Source organism: Nesoenas mayeri, assembly GCF_963082525.1.
Source record: "Nesoenas mayeri genome assembly, chromosome: 2".
Classification (NCBI taxonomy): domain Eukaryota; kingdom Metazoa; phylum Chordata; class Aves; order Columbiformes; family Columbidae; genus Nesoenas; species Nesoenas mayeri.
In genome coordinates, this window is record NC_137543.1 from 141,737,667 (window position 1) to 141,750,416 (window position 12,750).

Consider the following 12,750-nt stretch of genomic DNA (forward strand, 5'->3'; position numbering starts at 1 on the left):
AGTGTGTCAGATGGCATTTAATGAAAAAAGTTTGCTACAATGTTGTGGAATCCCATAGCCAATAGCCGGTTGGGACTTTCTCTCCCCTGCATATCTCTAGGTGTTTTATTGGTTCTCAAAAGGCTTTTTAGTCAATGTGTGCCATGCCCATTAGGAGATCCTTCTTGCTAATGGATGAAAAAATCACAGTGAAAGGTAGAGAAAATCAGTGCCATTTTTAAGAGATGTCTAATGTGGGAAACCTGGAAAAGCTGTCAGGGCAAAAACGTTGGAGAAGACAGAAAAATGGTAAATGAGTTACAGAATGGTGACAAGAGAAAATTCTTAACAAGCTTGTCGTTAAATGAAAATTGTGTTTGCTAAATACCTTTAAAGATTAAATCCGTAAGTGGCAACATATCCAAATGTACTGATTCCTGTTATGTACATTCTGAAATTTTCATAGAACAGAAAATGTCACTTGACACTTGATACTCTTAAAATTCTGCTGTATGATGAAATAACTGGACAGCCTTTCTCAAACTCGGCGAGAAGCATGTGAACTGAAAGATGAATGTCTCTCTGTTTACTAGACTGGTGTGGTGGTCATAGCAATAAACAGTTTAAGAGGTTTTAATTTATAAAGTGACCTGCTATTTTTTCTGTTCTCCCAACTACTGCTGTATTCTCAGCAATTAGCAGTTCACAACATACATTTGGATGTGTAAGGCTGAATTACTTTTACAGAAAGCTGCATTTAGTAACTCATTACAAGGCTGACATCACTGAAACAAAAGTTCAGTCATGTAGGGATGCGGCAGAGGTTATCGTGCAGCACATTACTAATATACTGGGGGAAAGATTATGTCAACTGCCTGCTGGTGTCCACATCCAGGATGCAATCTCCCCAGGGGATAAACACTCTTGGCAAGCACTGAAACACAGAAATCTCCTTTGCAAAGCTGTTTGCAATTTGCAGTCAAAGCTATCCACAACTCTGGGACCCAAGACTACAGTCCTTGACAGCACACGGCTCCAGACATTTCCACGGGGGAAGTTTAATCTACAAGGATGTAGAAATATAAAACAAAGTTTTGCTCAAAGTAACTGTTTGTCAGATCATGTGCCTCTAATTTGGTTTCCAGTGACATTACACAGCTGCACCCAATGGATTCCAGCCAGGCCCAGCAGTCACTGAGGTTCTTTTCTTTTTGGTTTAAATTTAGTATCTGAACATGTTTTGCCCATCATTGAAATGGAGAATAATTGCTCAAAAGTGAACCATAGATGCTACAACTGCAAAGAACTTATTAGGTCACCTAGTCCCATCCTCAGAGCAATGCAGGATTGAAAACACATTGCAACAAATACTAAACAGAGCTGTGTTGGTTTTTTTTCTTTCTTTCTTTTTCCTATTCTTTGTTCTTTATTGTAATCATTAATCAGTATATTCAAAAGTTCAAAAAACAACCACAAATGCCAGTGTAAACATGCTTCAGGTATATAAGTAATATAAAGTATTGCACATATAAAAGTCCTATGTTCAGTATCTTCTTATGGTGCTATTGCATCAGAGTAGGAGCTGTGCAGATGATGTGACTGCAATGAGCTAGCTGATCTTATTTGAGAAGCTGCTACACACAACAATTCAATATTTACAAAAGCTAGAAGCTCACTGGTTTGTTTTTTTTTATGAGAGGATGATTTTGCCTGGAATGTATGGGATACAGAGGTGTGCAAATGTGGGACGGGCTTGCTTTGTGGTGCTATTTATCAGCAGCAGACACTCCTAAAGCTAAAGAATCCATAATGGTCTTCTTGCAAATTTGCTTGAGATATTAACATGGAACACATCTTCTCAAGTTCCCTAGATCCCACTGCAATTTCACAGCTCAGCCTGCATGCAAGAAATGGTAAACCTGTAAAATGTCCTGCCAGACTGACAGAAGGGACAATGTCTCATGGTTAGTCCTGTCCCCAAGCCTTAGGAAGCAGAAGGGCAGCTATCTAAAGGCAGCCAAGCAGTGGCAGAATGGACGAGCCCATGTGCCAATTAACAAGCTGAGATGGATTGGAAAGAAAAGCAACTCAGGAAAAGAAAGTGTGGTGTTTGTTTCAGAAAATGAACAATCCCTCCTGAAGTTTACACAATATACATAGTTCCACACTCATAGCACTCTAAGACTCAAGCTTTCTGGCACAAATTTGCGCAGATCAGAGCTTAGAGCCTCTGCTGAGATAAGGATCATTTGCTGATGGAAGAGAAAGAATGAAGCCTCTCTTCCTTCGGAATCCTCAATCCAGAAAAAAAAAAAAAATCCTAAATGTATATTATTTTTGCTCTTTACCTCAAAATAACTTTCCTTCTTTTTGTTCATGTTTGGCGGGCTAGCATCATATTTTTCTGCATAAATACTAATACAGGCCACCTTCCGTGCAAGGCTTTGCTTAAGAAATAATTATATTCAGCCCTAAACTTTGTTGAAACGAACACTTTAAATAGGCTGGCAGCTTGTAGGCTGTAAAATAAAAAAAAATAAAAAAAATTTAAAAAAAGGCAAACATTTCTTTAGATGAACAAAACATTAGGGTCTACAATACACATTAAACAGAAGATACAGTGGCAGTAGCCATTACATTTTAAGAGGCCATTTCAACAAAGCAACAAAGAAAATTTATCCTAGCCCAAAACCCCCAAGCCTTCTTAAGATTACCAGTGTGGCTGTGATAATTCAAATCAGTGTTTCACAAGGGGCTGTATCCCATGCCATCTGCACAGATGTCAGCCATCAGCAATGAGGGGACAACTCTCCCCCTGTGCTACACTGTGCATGGATTTAGTTATCTGGGTGTGATACTGCCAGCTTTGGGTTGAAAGAGATACAACATGTACTTGTTTATCATATGTCTTATCTTGTAAAATGTTGCATAAATCTTCTGCTTTGCAAAACATTTTATAGCCAAGAAAGATGTGTTCTGTGTGTACAATGGGCTTACTTTTCTATTTACAGGCAAGGTAAGTACATGATTTCTATTCTTTTACTTTCTTGTCTCAAAATCTAAGTTGATGATTATATCAGATAGTTATCCTGAAAAGGTGGAAAAATAAATTATTGTGCCCTATCTATAAAGGTCTTCATAGACTACCTTTGTTTCTCAGAAGTACTTTCACAGTACTGATATATTGCTTGTCTCCCTGAGCCATAATTTCATAAAAGTTCTTATTCTTAGGGAGGTGTCAAAGGTATTCTGCATGATACAGTAGCGTTCAGAAGTTTTGTCCTGGTCCATCTTCTAGACAACACAGCAATGGAGGTGTTCTCTCCTTGGGAGATTTGGGCTTGTTCTGCAAGCACCTCAGTACACCACACGTGTTCAAAAGCATCTGCTTAAATGTAGACTGGAATTTGGGATAAACATTCTGTTCAGTGGTGAGTATGTTTGTAAGGCAGTGATAAAGCTGCTCTCTTTGGCAAGGATGGCCATCATGTGGCATGTTCTCAGAACGTTGCATAGATCAGTGTACGACACCACGTCACTTGCAGGTACAAAGGAAGACTGGTGGAAAGAAGCCTTCATTTAATCCTCATCATGTTTCTAGTCTCAGGCAGGATTCTGACTTGAACTGTCACTCTCTTCCTCTATGCATCAGTAGTCTTGTTATTTGTCAGCTGTTCCCTGTCAGCCATGTCATCTTGAGGAGGTCTAGCTCTGTCAAAGAAGCCACACTGCAGAAAACAATCAACAGATACAAAAGCGTCATGGTAAGACAACCACAGGAAGACTCAGCTGCAGTTTCATTCTTCACTCAGTCAACCTGAAAGGTCAGGCACAACCCATGGCAAGCTGATAGACTGTGAAGCGTTTTTGTTTCTATTCAAATCATTCCCTATGAAAAATGAAAGTTTTAGGTGCATTGAGCTTTAAAAATTCAAATGAAAGCTGTCCTTGCAGGAGATGTAAAGCTGGTTTGAATGCTGATACTGCCTGACTCTAATGAGAAAACTGCTAATTACTTATCAGCAAGACACTCATTCAGAAAAGATATTTAGATTGACAGATAGTAACAATAAAAGAGGTGGAAGATGTGCTGGGAAATGTGCACAGGACAGGGTTGTGACCTAGACTAACAATCACTAAAGGTGAGGTTCCTCTCACCTAACTTAACTGCTTAAAAGTTACCCTTTTGGTCAAAAGGTCAAAATTATGTAGGCTTCACGAGAGGTCAAAGGAGAGTAACACCAAAGATCATTTCTCTCATCCTCTCATGTTTTAGACATAGCTTTTTGCTGTTGTTAACTGTATAGGTGAATTTGAAAAAGTAGCACAGGCTAGACAGCTAACCCATAACCTGTAGGCAGCTAAAGGCAGATGAGCCATATCTCAATTTGAGAAGTTATTTTAACTTTTTTTCTTTTTTTAACAACAACTGAGACTATGGCCAAAAACTAAGTTTCCAGTAACTTGTCTTAAAACTTGTGAGGGGGAATGTAACAACCAACACAGAGCTAGAAAACTTTGAAAACAGAAGATATGACATCCTAATAAAAAAGAAAAACTTCTGAAATCTACTTCTCAAAGCTGGGATTGTTGTTACATGCTGACAAAAACTGGAAATTCCTGAAGTATTCAGAGAAAACAAAGTTAGAGTCACTTCTTTTTGAACCTAAACATCCTGAAAAAGAGGATCATAGGTCTTGGGAAATGGAGCCAAACTCTGTATGCCCATTTATAACCAGACTTTAATAATAAAGAAGGACTTTGAAAACAAGTTCCCTGCATAAAGGTCAGTGACACTAGCATGTCAGAAATGCCAAAACAAACAAGTTGCTTTTGCTCCAAACTGTTAAAGATCACAAAATTCCAGCCTCTCTTTTTCTTACCTGTTAGTGTCTTCCAGTCTCTTTCAGGGTTTTTTAACGACAAAAATAACAGTAATAATGAAACATACCTTCCATAAAGCTAGGGTCAACATCGCTAGTACCAGTAGTCCAAGAAGTATTGCTAGAATTATAACCCATAAAGGGATTACAAAGGAGACATTTGGAGTGGACCAAATGACAGACGTTCTGATCTGAAATGAAAAGAATATATTAAATGAACAAAAATCAATCAAGTAAAGCACATCTGATGGTGGAATACAGAGGTTATAAGCATTCACTTCAATAACATTTTGCAGATTAGAAACACATATTGCTTGGAATTCTCCCATGTTTGCTTCATTTACTACAAGTTCCTTCCCACTTGCTCATGATAATTACTAGAAATGGGATTCGCACATATACAAAAGTCTTGTATCAGACAAACAAATCATTTTCACTTAACAGACAAGCAAATCATTTTCACTTGCAGATGCTTCAAGATTCAAGGAGGAAAACTCTACTCACATGTATGCATGTACAGCCTAGGCCAGTACAACCGACTTACATTGAATTACTCTGCACCAGCGTTTGACTTCAGCCCAAACTCTTAATTCAAACCACAACAGATACCAGCTACATTATTCTCAATTTAATTTCTGTTGACAAACCAGTATACATTTTTTTCTACGACTTGCATTACAGCTAAGAAGTCCAAAATGAACCTCAAGCAGAGTGCATTGCCCCTGTCACAAAGCCCAATGCGCAGTACGATGTTATGGTCCTTAAAAGAAGCCAAGCATGCAGATTGTTACCTAAATGGGAAATAAGCATGAAACGCTCCCTCTTATTGTCCGAGGCTCTAGAAAGCAGCAGGTGCGTATAACATGAGTTATGAAAGGTTTTAATTGACTTGGCAAACCTCTCTCTTTAGACCTTCATCTCAACAAAGAGTAGTAATAACCCTTCTGTACTTCTCCTTCTGGGGCCACCCACATGCGTCACCTTGTCCTCACTCTCCCTTCCACACCTTGTACCCAATCTATTCTACGCTCTCAGAGTCTGCTTGGAAGGCTCCTCAGTTTGAGCTTTCCTTAGCCCCTCAGCCACAATTATGTCCCTTCAGTTCAGTTTATTTTGATGAACTTCCTCTCTATTATTAGCCTAGGAAGTTATTTCTCTTTGGGGATTTCTGTTGGACCTCTTTCATTTACTCATTTACTGCTAGTCTCCCTCAAACACGATAAGTATGTGACAGATGGAAATTATTTTTTTCATTACAAGAATGAATGATCTTCCTTGTCAGTGCTCGAGGTACAGCTAGGAAATCTACTCTTCCTATTAAGTTTCTTGGCTATTTCTCAGTCCCTTTTTTTTTCTTTTTTTCTCTTTTTATTTGCTATCCAGGTGCTATTTGCACTTGAAATTTAGCACAACACTATACTTATTCATTCACGGAACAGCATCCTAAGTTTGAAGACTGGACATGACTCTGTAGTCCAGTTCAAAGTCAATTCCATTTCTCTCACTTTTCTCCTTGATCCTCTCTCACACTTTCTCATGATCAGCATAATTTCTCAGACATTTCATTCTGCAAGCACCAGCAGATCTGTCTCCCAGCTACTGTCATGCTGAGCTGGAAGACCCTTTGGAATAGTCCTTTTCACTTGCATCATCTGTGCAGCCAACTGTCCCCTACTCTGACACAGCATCTAGAAAGATGGCCGTCTGCTGAGGTCACCTGATGAATATATTTTTTATAGTATCCCTCATTGTTGTGGGACACAGATCATACTTGAAACTGAGGACAAACACTTATGTATGTGGGATACCACTTGCCTTCTACCAAAGCTTACACTGAGGGTTACACAGAAAATTCCAAGACACTGCCCAATCCTTCTGGGGTTAGCACTTTGACATTGACCTGTACCTTGAAGATTAAATGCTTGCAGTGCTGGCCATCGTTGATCTAACAAACACATTCAGCTAATATGCTTCTCTGATGCAGTTTTAAATAGTTATTACTCCAAAAGACTTCGAAAGATAGCATATACAAAGAAGTCATATGTTAGCCAATTAAAGCAAGAAAAAATATTTTGAGTCAAAAAGAATTAGTAAAAAGACCCATAAAATCGCACGCCCGGGTCCCAACAGATATCTTGCCAGTGTGGTCAAGTGATAACTACGTCACTGCAGGGAAACCATTCCCGTCCCCAGGGTCCACTTTGGGTTGCTTCTTAACCACTGCAGAACTTCATAGACTCTCTGTGTCATTAGCTTCAGCAAGAGCAGCCCTCATTTAGTAAGGACAAAATGTTTTTGAATGGCTTTCCTTGTGTCTCAGAGTGGTCCTGTATCTGCCATTAAAATGCATGGGCAGAGAAAATGAGAAAACGGTCATCTGATCTCTCTGCAAAGATTCCTCCCAGAGAAAAACTGGTTAGGGAAAAAGATGAATGCAAGTAAAAGGCTTATGTGGCCAGGGAAATCAGAAAGGATGCGGAGATGCATGAAGCCTGTAGCAAGCAATGAGCTCAGCTGTCCAAGGAAGAAAGCATCTCCCTTCTACTGCCTGAAAATCCTCATGAATGCTGCCCTGAGGCAAACCTTGAAGACCTGATCACATACCGCACAAGAGGTAGAAAGTGCTGATGAAAATTTAATGGGCCCCAAGACAGCAAAAACTGAAATAGATTAAAAATCCCACTCATCCACGCCGTGCACTTCCTCTGCTGGCAAAGGCTGTGGTGCCACAAGCAAGATGGCTTGCTAAAATCTTAAAACCGTCTTGCCTCACTCACATCCTTTTCCCATGAATCCGTCTTTGTCTTGGGTTTTTGAAAGCAAGGCAAGGGTTGTGCTAAGTGCTTGAGATTTATTTCCTATGCAGAGGGGTTTTTGTAGTTGTCAGTCTCACTCCTGTCTGTGTGCATTACCAGTAGTATACAACGCCCCTGGGCTGCCACATTTTATACTGTGTACAAAGACTCGCATGGCTACTGAAGCAATTCCCAGTGAACAGTTTGACACTGCAAGTCCTGAACACCCACAGAGCTGAGGCAGAAGCTGGAGGGAAAGAAAGAAACAAAGCATCTCTTCAGTTTTGCCTGCCTCATTTCACCATTTCTACAGAAAATTGTTCCTTCTCCACCCCATGCTGTCCACAACAGTTTTACATATGATTTTGATTTAACACAAGTTTGCATTATTCGGCTTGGATTTCTGTTCTTCTCCATGTGATAGGTTTAGTAGTCCAGGATCAGAGCCAGGAAACGTTTTTGGGGGGATTTATCTGTTTTCATCTAAGGCAGTCAATATGAAGAAGTGGGATTTTTACACAAGTGTTGTGTGTTGGCACTGTACATAAGATACATGTTGGCTTTCCTCTCCATTCAGGGCTGGAAGACTTTCTTATAGCGAACACTCAAAACTGTGGTTGCTTCTCTGTCAGGAGTGAAAAGCACCTCATGGACTTGAGGGGAGCCATCTGACTTTTGACTTTTCACACTGCCGAACCTCTCACACCTTTTGTCTGTAAAGCGGTGACAAGGAGTGCCATCTGCCTCAAGAACCAAGATGAGGGTGAGACAAACTTCAGAGTTTGTTAGCCTTCGTCTGCTATTGGAAATAAAATCCAAGCTCATCGTAGCATGGACGCTGCCTAATAGTATCACCTTCAGAAGCACTGTTGTGGCTCCATTTTTTTTAATGTGCCACAGTAAAGCACATTGCAAGTAAATAAAATAAATCTTTTTTTTGCCACTTTTTTTTGTACAGTTTGAATTTTTCTCCTGATTTTGGTGCTACTCAATGTATAGCTTCACTATTGTCTTTGATTCCACTGGAAGGCAGCACAATGCTGACAGTAGCATGTGTGGTAAGCTGCTCGTTCATCAGCAGGCCCTTGCAGATAGATGGGAATGAGGTTTCACCAGTGCAGACATTCAGAATCAGTGGCCCGAATGCAGTGTCTGCTGGTGATATTCTCACAAATCTATTTTTTCCCTTCTTGTCCTTTAATACACGCTTAAAAAGAAACTTACCAAATAAATTAATTACTTAATAGATTTACTGCCCATTATGACCTTCCTCTAATCTTTACTCATTTTACCTACAGAGACTGAGAAACAGGAACTCTTTGTACTTCTACATGTTCCCTTCCAACCTTGGCAGCCTGATGTTCTTATACATTCTGCAAAAATGCTCAAAATAAAATGTAAAAGTGCCCTTGAGCTTGGAGTCATAATTAATATTGACATTTATGAATGTTTGTGCAAATATATTTAATAAGGAATATAAGCACATTTAAAATGAAAGTCCTCATCACCATGTAATAGCTAAAAAAAGAGTTAAAGGCTTTAGTCTGACATCAGTTTTACTCACCATAGGACAATGGTCAAACAGTTTATCCTAAATGCATCCCTTCTGAAGACCCCATCAAGCATTTAAGAAAAGCAATCATATTTTATTAAACTCCAATACTCAAGAATCATAAATTGAAACTGAACAAATTACTGCTCATTCTAACTGTATACTTTTTATAACAAAAAAGTATTATTTTACCTTGCACATGAAATTTATCAAATAGGATTGTATAGTTTACCATAATCATGCCTCTAAGAAAAAAACCTACAATTTTCTCTTGAATGATACAGCTATTAACAAGGAAATACAACCAGTTGTACAATATGTAGTTGTAATTCCAAGCCTATCAAAATCAATAGAAATACTTTTTTTAAATTTTGGTGAATCTTGGTTTAAGCTCCACTAAGTTCCAAGCTAATTTTGATGCCATTTTCACTCTAATGTTCTACTAGAAAAGACTGAGACTTTCTTACGTTTAGGTAACCTTTCACACATCTATATATAATGACCCTCTGTTCAAATTATAGTCCTATATTCTGTGATGATGGAAATCAAGACCTCAGTGCTGCAAATGTGTAAACATATACACATGATTGTGTAGATTACCAATGTGTATGGGATTCTTTATACAATTGAAATTAAATATATATACCAGCCTGCAAAATTGGAACCCAGTGCTGTATGAGTTAAATGAAGGTCATATGCTCTGTTCTTTTAGAATATATTCTCTTCACTGTATAAACTGTAAGTTGTTAGCTGATCATTTAAAATATATATTCTTTTGACAATTAATTTTAAAATATTAAAATCTTTATTCCACTTCCATCCTTGCATTGTCTGAAAGAAAACCATAAACTTCCAAATAAATCTTTGGAAACTTTTTAAAGCACAACTAGTGATCTTTTTCAGAAGGAGCGAAAATATTAAGCATTGCCCAACTTCAAGCAAATATTTCTTCTTGCAAGTGGAACATCAAAAGAGCTTGTGCATATAACACATCAAGCTGTAGAGCTGGCAAGCATCCACTGCCATGTTCAGATATGAAACGACATAAAAGCGCTATCATTTTTCAACATTTTACAGTTGCCATTACAGGCATTTTGTTGTAAATCATCTGCAGCAAATAACAAGCATTATACTGGCTGGAGTAAGAGAATAAAATGCTTATCTAATCATTTGATAGATCATCTGACACTTGTTGAGAACAGCAGGCTATCACCTGGGGTAAAGCACTTCAGTCCAGATGAAGGCACCACTATCAACAGAGTTCTGCACAACATGTGTTTCTGGTATGGAACACATGCTGCAAGAAAATATTAATAAAAAGAGCCTGAGTATAACTGTCAGCTTGGAGCCTTTGAACCTTTCTGGATGAATACTGCCTTGAGCACCAAACCTCTCTGGTAAAATCATGGTTGTCCTGATGTTAGAGGTTGGAGTCACTGGGCATATATGACCGAGAATTCACCTTGTGTCTCCCCAGAGCAAGTATTAACATTTATCAACCATTCAATCTGTGCTTGTTCAAAACAAAACTTTATAGCCTGTATTCTCTAGAATATATTCATTGCAAGCTGTAAAGTGCTTTTTTATGTTGGTTTTTCATGTAAGAAAATATTCTGTTCGCTACTGCATCTCAACATACTGATATGATGTATTTGCATCAGGATTTAACTGGGATAAATTTGTACTGAGCTTATATTTTAAAAGGACTATGGATGATAAATCTTTATAAAGGTGAGAACAACAAGTCTTCAAATTCACATAACTCTTATGGTAGAATCAAATTTTGCACTCATATTTTGCTTATTTCTATCAGTAATAATGAAATAGAGTGAATTTTAACCACCGTATTAGACACTATGACAAGCAAATTCTTTTAAATTTCTCCCCAGACTTAACGCTTTCGCACTAGCAAACAATTAAATCAAACCTTTGCCTTCAGGATGATTTTTTCATATAGTAATCCATGGCCATGCAAATCTTTCTATGCAAATAAAGCAACTACTTTAGTATCTATCAACCACATCTGTAGGGATCACCAGGTAATTTCATATTTACAACTGCTGTGCTGTGACGTGGAAACCCTGGAGAGATATGCAGACCTTTCTGAAAATCAGGGTATCAAAGAAGCTTAATACAGATAGGAGAGAAGTTGCCATAGATAATCCATAAGTTTGTGTGAGAGAACTGCTGACCGGGAAAAGAGTGAAACCTCTAAACCTGACAGAAACAAGATTCTGGATTTTGCACAAAAAAGTTCTTCCAGATTTTTTTTACTCTAAGCAAGGTAATAACACACTTGCTTTCACAGTTCCTTGTTTTCTTCTAGGTGAAAAATCCATCCTGATTGCAACAAAGCAGTCTGCAGGTTAATGCAGCAAGAAATTATTTTAAAATGGAATTAGTATCATATATCAGCAACTTCCACAGAAAGCAATAAAGGTATTTCCTTTAGGTATCATATCAGGAATTTACACCAGAAAGACAGGAAAGACTGATCTCAATATTTTCATCTATAAAAACTTTCACAGCTGTGATCAGAATGACCAAATACATGTGCTTCACACAAAGATATCATTTTCAGTTACTCACTGCTATGCTTCCTTTGGGGAGCTTGGCTGGTTGCACTTTATATGGCATGCTCTTAACTTCGAAGGACACATTGGAAGAAAGAGTATAGAGATCGTTCTTTCTCTGAAATTACATGAATAAAAAGAAATTATTAAAACTCATGCTTACACTTAAAAACACTATAAGAAATAACAGAGAAAAAATACAGAGCACTGATTTCCTAAGGCAAAGGTGGTTCATTTTGGTAAATGATACAGCAATCCTGAGAATTGTATGTGTCCACAAGACAAACACGTAACGCAGCTGAAACACAAAGACTGCATGTTCAAATGGGGAAGAAGGGTTAGATATGCAGAAAGACACATACAGTTGTTTCTCATATTTCTCTCTGAAACAGGAGACTGGTGATTTTGAAGCAGGGGGGAGGTTTATGGGGTGTCTGTGTTTTAAAATCTTGCCTCTGCTCGTCAATTCCAACAACAAACACAGGTATCTTGAGAAGACTTCCAGGTCTACATTGAGATCAGGCTGGCAGAGCTCCCTGATGGCCTCAAAGGAAGGCTGTGCCTTCTCATCAAAGACCAACAATAGGCACAAACATCTCTGAACTACACTTAGACAGTGATACATTTGCTATTGCAGCAGAGCTCAGAAAACCCAGAACAAGTCATCTTGCTTTTTTACTATATTGTACAACTGCAACAGGAATGTATAGCAGTCACTGTTTAACTGCTGCCTAGTAAAATATCTATATAGCTCTCATTAGGCACTTCAACAAACCCAAAGACATGCAGGCAAAACAAAATGTATCCGACAGTTCTGTCTTACATTTGTTCTTGCTTGTATCTATAAAACATTATTAGACTAGAATAGATTAGATTAAGCATTACCTTCTCTGTTTTAGAATGACTAAAAACTGTTATACCATGCAGCTTATGCTATGACTTTTAATTAGTGTTTTCACCTCATTTGG

General features: G+C 38.3%; 1 protein-coding gene across 1 annotated transcript in view; it reads right to left on the reverse strand.

Annotated features, from left to right (window-relative positions):
• Positions 1–3,620: 3,620 nt before the first annotated feature.
• ITGA8 (integrin subunit alpha 8) overlaps positions 3,621–12,750 on the reverse strand; it is a gene marked incomplete at both ends in the record, with an annotated part of 101,156 nt that continues 92,026 nt past the window's right edge. Inside the window, 3 exons of the mRNA XM_080339908.1 lie at positions 3,621–3,707; positions 4,931–5,053; positions 11,799–11,900. Of these exons, the coding sequence (XP_080196034.1) occupies positions 3,621–3,707; positions 4,931–5,053; positions 11,799–11,900 (312 nt within the window). The remainder of the gene's footprint in view (positions 3,708–4,930; positions 5,054–11,798; positions 11,901–12,750) is intronic.